Below are 10,343 nucleotides of genomic sequence, written 5' to 3' on the forward strand. Positions count from 1 at the left end.
TTATTATCATCATGACGGTCATGGCTACATTTTATAACACTCAACGGACAAAAGAAATCAAAATTAAAACTTCTTTTATCGTTCCCTCAACAAACAAAATCACTAAGACACTTGGTTTTGGATATGCTTACAATAAAAAAACTAAGCATCGGAAACAAAAACATTGTTAACACTGGCTTTGGACGGTTCTCTTTTCTTTGTAGGGTTAACAATACTTAGCCGTTGGCAAATGCAATCTCTCAAAGCATCAGACCTTGATTTCCAATAGCAATCCAGTCCTTTCCTTTGACATGGCTTTTTATCCTCATCTTCATATTTTATATACTCATTAGTTGCTAGGCAGCGCCTAATAATAATTGAAAAACATGTAAATTTAAGAAGTCGAATATTGAAAACCTTAAATTATTTTGAATTCAATTTGTTTTTATTTTTAATTAAACCCGTTTGTCCAACAGATTAAGAAAAAGGTAATTAAGTTTTTTTTTTAAATTCTTAACACACAAATTCTAATCAACAACATTTAATAACACGTCATTTGCCAAATAATAGTGATATCAATAAGATGCAAATGCCACATGTAAGGTTAACTAACAGAAGTTAGACAATGATTCGGAAGAGGAGGTTTATTTAACTTGAAATAAAAATTTAAGAACTTATTTAAAAGTAATAAAAGAACAGAAGTTGAATTGATTTTTTTAATATAGTTCAAGAACTTATTTGAGTATTTAACATTTTATTTTTTATTTTTTCTAAATCCTAAGAAGTATGGATTACCTAAGCTTTGAATAAGAAAAAGTCAATGTGTTAAAAAATCCTAAAGTATTATTCTTTAAAAAATCCATAGCCACAATATATGATATTTTTAACCGTAACTTGTGCAAATTAAAACTTTTTTAATAATTGTTATTCATTTTATACGTTAAAACTCTTTTGAATATTTTTACTTATTATATGTATTAAGAATTATTCTGGAGTATCTAATTCTTCTTACCCTGTATAAGAAATTTTGATAATTCATTTTGACATGATAAAATTTCTTGAACAGTGCCAAGTACACTTTCACGCTCTCTCAAATTCTTTTCTTCCTTGTATTTTCTTCATCCTATTCTCAACTTTATTCTGCTACTTACTTATCCCCCATACTTTCTTCACCTTATTCTCCGCTTCACTCTGCCACATACCTATTCTTTACACATTTTCCGTCCAAAATTCTCCGTCTTACTCTGCCACTTACCTATTCTTTTCCATCTAACACAGCATTTAATTCTTTAGTCTTCCATCCTTTCGTATCAGAAGAAGTTAATCTGCAAAAGTAGTAAAAGTTTCTTTTTCAGGCATTGATTAACATAAAGCAGTGAATTCATCATTTGCTCTGTCTCCTTCCTTGGCGAAAAAATAAAAATTTTGCAATTCAGACACATTTTTTATGTAATCTAGTGGAGATGTATGACACCAAAATCCTGCAAAATATGTTGCATCAATTGAAAATAAAATGTCCAATAAGCTATTTGCAGTAACCAAAGAACTGGAATGTGATATTTACTTTCTTGGTTATGGCCTAACAACCAAAAGGGATCTAAACTTCCATTTCTTTCTTTCAATTTTTTTTTTTTTTTTTTTTTTTTGTTATGGAGTTGGGTTGAGCGCATATTGTGTCAACATGTGCATGTAATCCTCTCAAGACATGGTATTCATTTCAGCACATGAAATGCTTTCCTTCTCTTTATGCTTATGACTATTTGTTGCAAAAGTGAGATGGAATCCATTACAAATATTAACATGACACTCAACACAGGAACAATTAGAATTGGATGTATCAATGTCAAAAGGTATTTTGCTGCAACCTGCATTGTTATCATCTCTCTCTCTCAATTGCATTGATTCATCTGTACAATCATAGCTTATACAAAATGTGTTTCCAGGTATCCTAATTTTACCGGTAAGAGAGGATGGTTACAAAAAGAACAATGATACTTGAGTAGTCAGAGTCAGAACGCAGCAAGTATACAGATGAACACCATTTCAAAAGCAAAATCGGACTAATACAAGGTATAACTACAGTGAATGTTTATTGATCAAAGAATAACACACCCGCATGAATTCAGCTTTTGCATCTCCTCCTGGCTCTTTTCTGCAGTGCACCAAGACAGATGGGAAAATGAGACACTGGACAAGCTTAAACCATCAGACCCTAGCTACAGATGAAAGTGTTGGTATAATTTATGCAGTTGCCAGAATCCAAACTGAAATAAAACCTTGAAATACTGCACTGTACTCCAAGAATAAGGGAGACATAGGAAAGAACTCATTCATATCTTTATTTAGTAAAAGAAACTCCATTGAGTGTGTTCTTTACAGACTACATACTAACATTTTGGGACAACACCTTAATAAATAAGGCATCCTGAGGTTTGATCATATGTGAACAATTTTTAAATAGGTATAAACTCTTGAAACCCTAAGCTAAATCAACTCTACTTTTTCATAATAATGCTAGTGGTGAAAAAGAAAAGAAAAAATCAACTATGAGTTCCAATTGTCAAATAACTTGCTCTGCATAAGAAACTTACGTAGTCAGATCAGTATCGAAATATTAAGTGAAGAATATAACATAGAGACACAAAGATGTTTCTTACTATTATCTTTTGCTAATGGCACAAAAAATTAATTAAAATGAATAGTCTCCAACATGGTTATATGAAAGTCCATTGATGACAAATCTAGTGTTCTTTCTGGGGATGACAAAGTGAGACATAACCAGGAATTGTTTGCATGCTTTTCCTTTTCAGAAGCATGTACTAATAATTATGTACAAAGCAACTCAAAGATTAAGATCATTAATGCAACATCATCTGTTTATTTCTGAAAAATACTTCAAAGCAAGCATCCCTTAACCCCCCCCCCCCCCCCCCCCCCCCCCCCCCTCTTTGGGAAAAAATTGACAACATATACACGAGGAAAACAGAAAAAGGCAAATAGGCCTTGGGGGCTTGTTACTGAAATAGGCAACATAACAAAACTTGGACTACTTAAATATCTTGCTTTTCTGCTAGCCTCACAATTACTTTATAAGGTTTATTAAAAGGACTGCTTCGTATGCCTGCCTTACTTAAGTATATGACAACCACAGAATAATTTCATTTTATTTCTCCATTTTAATTTCCTTTTCCTGAGAAATATGTAGCAGGAAAAGGGTGGGAGGGTTTCGTAGACAGATTTATGTACCATGAATTCAGAAAGGATCTACATGCAAATTGTGAATGCGATGAAGAAAATAAAGACCTGTTAATTCTCCGAAAAATTAAATCCCAAGACGATTTCATACAGTACATTCTTCCAAAGAAGTTTTTTCAAGAAAGAGAACTTGACAAACCTGTCTTATTTTTTGCTATAGCAGGCTGCACTACTACGTGCATGGTAATAACACCAACGGGAAGGTCACCAAATGTTATCTTGGAATCAGCAAGCGTTTTGTTGTTTTCCAGAACTTTACCAGCATGTATAAGTTTCAAATCATTTATTGACTTTGGTGTGACTGTTTTGTCTGAAAATACATAAAGACTCCATTAACTCAGACACTTGTTGTAGGAAAGAAGCATCATCCAAGAATATTTAAATTCAAATTCCTTCGTATTGAACATTCATAAACATGCAGTATATGCATATGAGTTCATATACAGTGGCTGACAACAGCCCTTTTCTCCAAGCTGAACGAGATCATCAAAATGAAAATTGAAGCCTGTTCTGCTTACGCACATTCAAAGTGTGTATATACCAATGTCATTCAAATGAGTATAAGCCAACACGAAAAATTGTTTTAGCATACTATATAGGCAATGCTCATTACTAAAATGATGCTTATCAATGACAGGGTTAACAAACATTGTAGAAAAGAAACTCAAAGCAAAGACCAAAAGACAAAAGAATTGAGCACATGCCCCTCAAGCAATGCTTAGCTCAAAAGTGATTAAATAAAAGATATGAAAAACATAAACAACCACAATCAAACTGAGCACCAATGATGTTTATTCAATTTCATAATTCAGCAAGGAGTAAGTTACGAGGAGGAAAACATGTAAACAGAAGGTAGACAAATAACCTTGGGGCCACTCAGCAACAATCTTTTGCTTAAGAGTTGAAACAGTCATAGAGGATGCGTAAGTACTGTGTGCTATATCCGTTCCATCATAAATGCGGAATTTAAGCTCTATAAGCTTCTCCCCCTCAGCCATGGTAGTCTTAGTTCACTGTTTCCCAGCTTGCAGGTCGAATGTGATAGCAAATGAACAGTTTTAGTCCCAGAATTCAGTCCTCCCTCACTCACCTGCACAAGAATTCCCCATATCTAAAACTCAACCCCTAAATCTTCACATTCTTAAAAATTTTTCTTGCATAATCAACACAATGGCCTATTCCAGTTAAACCAGGCAGAAGCACAAAGGATTACTATATATTTTCAATCATATCACCAAGAAAGCAAAAAAATGGAGAACTTCTTGTTACTTTTTATAAGATTGTTTTCACACTCATGAAAGAAATGCATAATCTAATTCAATTGCATTATATTAAACTAACCTCGACTAATCCTTCCAAAAAATTATTTGGTAAGAGTGCACGTAAATCAACTGCCTAAGAACCTCGCCAACCGAGTGAGCACTTCATATGATCTGATAACTGATAAGGTTCCGGTCAACAGCTCTCAACCAATGTTCCTTTAACAAAATGCAGAACTCAACCTCAAGAACCGAACTTATGACCAAAATAAAATTAAAAAAAAGGATCTCAGATATTCTGCTATATTCTGATTGAAAAAGAAAATTAACATGAAACAGCAAAATTCCTATTAAATATTATCGAATTGACAAATAGGGAAAAAGAATCTGAAAAGAAATGCAATTGGAACCTAATGGAGATGAATTCAGGTGAGATTTCCGATTATCCATTCCTCTTTTTCTTTTTCTCTTCTTTGTTTTTTTTTTTTTGTTTTATCAATTCATAAAACCGATATCACAACAAAAACCGCCGTTTTCTCTTTCTTTTAGTTTTCTTTTTCGTCTAGAGAATCAAGGAAAATCATCGAAAATGATAAAGGATCAGACAAAAAAAGAAAAAGATCGAGAGAGGAAATAAGGAAAAGACCTGATCAAGAAGCCATTGACGGAAGATCAGTAAGAGAGAGTCGAATTAAGCAAAAGGCTTTTTCTAGCCACTGCGTCGGTGTTTGAACAAAAAAAGAGAGAAGTTTTCGCTTCTTTCCTTGATAGTTTAAAGACAGTTTTTCTTTCCCTCTTCTTTTTTTTTTTCCTTAAAAAAAAAGAATTCTTTTTCAAAAATCTCTGTGATAAAGATGTAAAAAATCGAAGTAGATAAAACGGTCGATCTAATCCAGAGCCAACTTTACACTACTACAACTACTATTTTTTACAGGCTCCATTATCCTGTGAAGACAGTAGAATGGAACTCCTCAAGCATGCATTCTTTGTTTGCCACGTCGAATCAATGACTTGCTGGAATGACTAAATTAACCTATACCTACACGTGGCATTTTGGAATTGGATTCTCGTATAATTAAGGCGGTCACCAACAAATAGAGAAAACGGAGGTGGCCGTTACTGTTAGTTACTTTCCCCTGGAGCAACTCATTCATTTTCTCCCTTTTTCTTTTATGGCCTGAGGAATATAAGAAAATTTGAGTGGCAATTTATACTAGTAGAAATTTAGTTACTTCATGTTAGAAAACTTTATAAAAAAGATTATTTATAAATAGGAGAGTTATTGGACCTTCTAAATGTTGGGCATGTGACGATCATTGGACCAATAATCTTTGGTTAAAGACATGATTTACTGAAATAACACTTGGATTGTAGGATAATCAAAGATAATTAATTAAAAGAGTAATAATCTTTAAGCTAATTAAGCAAAAAAAAAGAGTAAAAAATGGACCACAATATCAGTCAAGACCCGAGAGTTGCAACCTAGATATTTATGCAAGCCCTTTTGGGCCAAAAGAAGGAAGTATGGTGTTCCCATGCCAATATTTCTAGCAAATTAATGGCCTCTGCTGTCAACTATCAAGCTTTTTCGTGTATTATATACTACTAGTAATTGAAATGTTTAGTCCCTTGGTACAGCTTGACCATTCCTGTAAAGCAAAGAGAGAATATAATCCTGAAGATGGTGACTATGACAACCATGATGCGATTGGTAGTTGCAACCCACCCAAGGCAAGTGAAAGTGGGTGGGCGGAGTGAGGGGAGGCTGCAAAGTGCTTCCTTCAGACAGCTTTATCTCCAAATATCCAGATCTTTTTTTTGCCTGGTGCTGTCTTACTTTAGTTGTTGATAACTGATATGTGTGTAATATATGTACATAGGCGTATCTACGTATTGGTATAGTTTAACTGAGATTCTTCAACTCCCCTAGAGAGAAAAGAATGCTTAATTAGGGGAAACTAAGCAGATGAAGCAGAGAAACAAACTAAACCCCCTTGGTCAAATGAACCAGATACACTTTCTCAAACTGATTTTGGTGTTCTTAGCACCCTATAGTCGAGTGAGTCTCATTGTTCTTTCAGGGTCATTAAATCCCTACCAGTTAATGAACCTGTTCAGCCTGTGGAATAGCTCAGCTTGCTATGGCAGACAAACAAACAATGAAGCTTGTTTCAAAGGTGTCAAGAAAAATAAGTTGAGATTAGATGGAAACACATTTATTTTGGAAAGATTTACTTACAAAGTTCAGTAGCATGGTGGTAAGCACACAGTAGTTAACAAGAATATGGAACGTAATGTAACTTCTTTGCATTGATACACAGCCAATCCATCGCTTGATTGGAAGCTTTACAATTTAAGTACAGATGATGGGATTTCTTATACCGTCTTGCTGCAGTTTATTCATCCACTAACATTACTTCACTCTGTAAGCATCTGACTAATCAGCTATCAAAGCTTCCTGGCTTTGTTTTATCCATGCAGACAGGTCTTTGCAGAAAAAACTAGATGGAACCGAACCTGTCTGGGTAAAACTACGAAAAGTAGCTTACATGAGGTTTAGTGAAGAATTGTAGAACAAATGTCATTATAGAATTTTGTTTTAGTTGCTAAATAGAAATGAAAGTCAGTATTAATTTTTCATGAAGAACATATGACAGTACAAGCTAGTATGGTTTGCAGTATCACAGCACAGGTTGGTAGGTAATGTCTGATGATAGTACAGAGTGGTCAAGCGGTCCAACCTCTTTTCTTGATGATCAAAAGATCCAAACCAGTTGCAAAGGTCATAGTCCCCACACAGCATGATCAAGACTGGCGAGATTGACTGTCAGAAAGCTGAGGAGTTCCAATATTGTGTGATTCCCTTTGTAGGACTCCACCTAGCTCGATTGATCCTGCTTTTGACTTCATTGACAGCATTCATATGCTTGTCTCCATATACAATGGAGGAATCTTCTGAAGACATTATTTACAGTATACCTTTTTTTTTATTTCACTGTCCCCTTGATCAATAGAATAATGCAATAACTAAAACATTTATGGCCATGTAAATTAATGATCAGCTCAGTCAGGAAGATACCTATTCCATATATCATCTAAAGTGGGGGGGGGGGGGACCGATCATAGCCGAATTTCAGCGCCTGTGGGACTTGAGATATCCTAATCTTACAGCCATCATGATTGTTATCGGCTTGTTTTAGACTACTACATTCAGCTGTCATGCACATTCCAGTTAATTTATTTGGTTGTAGTGATAATTTCCAACATGCCAAGAGCACATATAAGCACAGGTGCATTTAAATTAACTAAGAGGTATGGGTGTGTTGATTTCTAGCTTCATTCTTTCTACATCTATTGAAGTGTTGACCAAAAGAATATATATATATATATTACTGTTTATCTTTTTTCTCATTAGCATTAACATGGAATTATTCTCATTGAAGGTGAATTGTCGAATCTCTTCATTCTGTAATAAGGCTGTTCACCTCAGAATGGTCTGCAAACATTGCTGAAACATTTGAAGCAAAGCTGTAATTACTACTGCATATAATATCGGATCCCAATATTTGCAAATTAATTCAAGAGCACCTACTGAGCACTATTATTTGATGTGCTAAAGAGAAGAATATGGCATGGGGAATATCATTAATGCCATCGAGATGCTAGCGAGTTCCCTACTGATATATATCATCAGATTTTACCAAGTTTTTGTTGCAAAGTCTGAGGGGAAGTTTTCTACCATTGATATTGACTGACAACCACTTGTCTACCATTGCAGAAGAAAAAGAACAAAGTAAATTAAAACAAAGAATAAAAGGCAAGGAATGTAATACCTTTCTTTATCCAAGATAAAGTGGAAGAACCAATGGTAGCAGACAACAGAAAAAGTTTAGAATTTTCCTTTTGAAAACTTTTTTGCATGTGGAGGAATGCAATAGGGGTTTCCAAAGTTGAGGAACTCAACTCTGGTTAGGTCCCTCCACATAACAAGCTTTTGATGTTTCGGGATTTTTTCTATTTTGTACTACTATTAGTATTTCTCATACATTGATCCGAACTGACTCCTTTTCGGTTGTTCTTAGGATGCGTATATCAAAAGATTGATCATGGGGAATTTCATCGGGATGCTTCAATATAAAAACCAATCACTTTGTCACCAGTATCTGGCATTTTAAGATCTTACAATTCGGTGTGTGGACCATTAAATAAAAGATAGCATATTGCTTTGCTGAAACTACCATAAAGTTTATTCAATTTTGGGGTTCAGACTTGAAACACACACTCACAAATGATATATATTGTGATATGGATGGAAATAACTGTAGATATGTAATTCCAAGAAGTGGTGCAACAATGAGAGTTTGTTCATGTTCATGTTTAGATTTGCACATTATACAAATGGCTTCACAAATGAATGCTTGAATGAAATAATTGTAGGAAGTTTCTTGACGGAGAGAAGCATCCATATTACATACAGTAATTAAATTCTGTTGAACCTCAAAAGCAGAAAGTATATAAAGTTAACTTCATAAGAAATAGAAATAGATTACATGCTAGAGCTAATCCAAAGCTACAGAGAGCACATGAGACATATAGAAAGCTACACAGACTACACAATACACAGCTCACTAGAGACTACTGATTCATTCGAGCCAATTTTATTCTTTCGGTGTGATATTGAAATACTTAATTTAACACAACTGATAGGGCTTGAGCAAAGGTATCAGCCCTCCACTTAGATGGAGGGACATGACTTCATTGGTGGAGCCCACCAGCTTTCCTCCAATGAAGACAGCTGGAACAGGCGCGTTACACCCCAACCTCGTGAGAGCTTTCTCCATATCCCTGCCTTCAGGGTCTTGGTCGATCTCATGAACCACTGGGCTTACCCCAAGCTCTTGGAATAGAATTTTGACTGCATAACACAGGCAACATGAGCTCTTGCTGAATAGCACTACCCCTTTCTCTGAGGCCAATCTCATCACCTTGTCCATGTTGAATCCTGATTGACAATGTTTGCTTAATACGTGCAAAGTTCTCGAGTGAAGACAGTAAGTAACACGGGACAAAGAAAATGTTTAAGTTGGAGAAGTCCCTTGGTTACCTGTCGATTTCACTTAAAGCTTAAAAGACCATCGGATCGAATTCAGACTGCATTTGATCCAATGGTAGTGGGAGGTTGGACTTTGAGAAGGGGAAGTGGGAAAGAGAGAAAATAGTTCAAAGCTTAAGGTTGCTGAAACTTAAGCTCCCATGCTAGAGTATTTATAGGGACAGCATAGAGTAGACTCCTTTGTTGAACAAGAACATATATTCAAAAGAAAATGTGCTTTACCTAGATGCCATAACTAATAAAGTTACTTTATGGGATAGTGACTACCGTGTTTCCATGGGCTCACTCAAAAATTTTCTGCTAAATATTTACTCAAACCATCAGACTGATTAACTATATATATATATATATAAGCCTGTTAGCCATCTGATATAAGCACTTATTGAAAATACACGGTTCAAAATAATGATCAAGTAGCAAGATTTATGTAAATTGTTTTTGTGACCAACGTGTTTAGCCTGGAAACCATTTATTCAACCTTTTTATCTTTTTGTAGATTTTAAGGACATGAATACTCTCTAATTTCTATCAAGATGTAACAAAAGTAGAAAATTCTGAGGCTAGTCAATTTACACCAGATTCTCACAATCGCCTCCTTTGAATCGTTATGCAGAAAGATTGCGAATGAGATTGCGAATGTGATGGCTTTCGGTGGCTGTAATTCTTTCTGTCGCGCCCACCAACTTGTACGATTCTTCCCACATGTGAGCACACATAGGCTCACTTCACTTCATGCA

At 35.0% G+C, this 10,343-nt stretch overlaps 2 protein-coding genes across 7 annotated transcripts; both read right to left on the reverse strand.

The window, feature by feature from the left end:
- Positions 1-997: 997 nt before the first annotated feature.
- Positions 998-5,351, reverse strand: LOC18613484 (membrane-anchored ubiquitin-fold protein 3-like). Of its 6 annotated transcripts, none has more exons than XM_018128458.2 (6): positions 5,140-5,351; positions 4,576-4,712; positions 4,100-4,324; positions 3,374-3,544; positions 2,092-2,166; positions 998-1,304 (listed from the first exon to the last, which is right to left on the reverse strand). In XM_018128458.2, the coding sequence occupies exons 3-5, from the start codon at positions 4,230-4,232 to the stop codon at positions 2,102-2,104; spliced, it is 369 nt and encodes a 122-aa protein (XP_017983947.1). In that variant the 5' UTR covers positions 4,233-4,324; positions 4,576-4,712; positions 5,140-5,351; the 3' UTR covers positions 998-1,304; positions 2,092-2,101. The 6 variants fall into 6 exon arrangements, with proteins under 6 accessions (XP_017983947.1, XP_007050803.1, XP_007050804.1 ...); XM_007050741.3 differs by having other exon boundaries at positions 2,092-2,131; positions 5,140-5,348; XM_007050742.3 differs by having other exon boundaries at positions 2,092-2,131; positions 4,576-4,749; positions 5,140-5,348.
- A 3,653-nt stretch (positions 5,352-9,004) lies between these two features.
- LOC18613485 (Thioredoxin superfamily protein) lies at positions 9,005-9,742 on the reverse strand. Its single transcript, XM_007050744.3, has one exon. It carries the CDS (start codon positions 9,485-9,487, stop codon positions 9,185-9,187), a length of 303 nt encoding a protein of 100 aa, XP_007050806.1. The 5' UTR covers positions 9,488-9,742; the 3' UTR covers positions 9,005-9,184.
- Between the last annotated feature and the right edge of the window lie 601 nt (positions 9,743-10,343).

This window comes from Theobroma cacao, chromosome 1 (genome assembly GCF_053813885.1).
Source record: "Theobroma cacao isolate CCN51 chromosome 1, ASM5381388v1, whole genome shotgun sequence".
Lineage (NCBI taxonomy): Eukaryota > Viridiplantae > Streptophyta > Magnoliopsida > Malvales > Malvaceae > Theobroma > Theobroma cacao.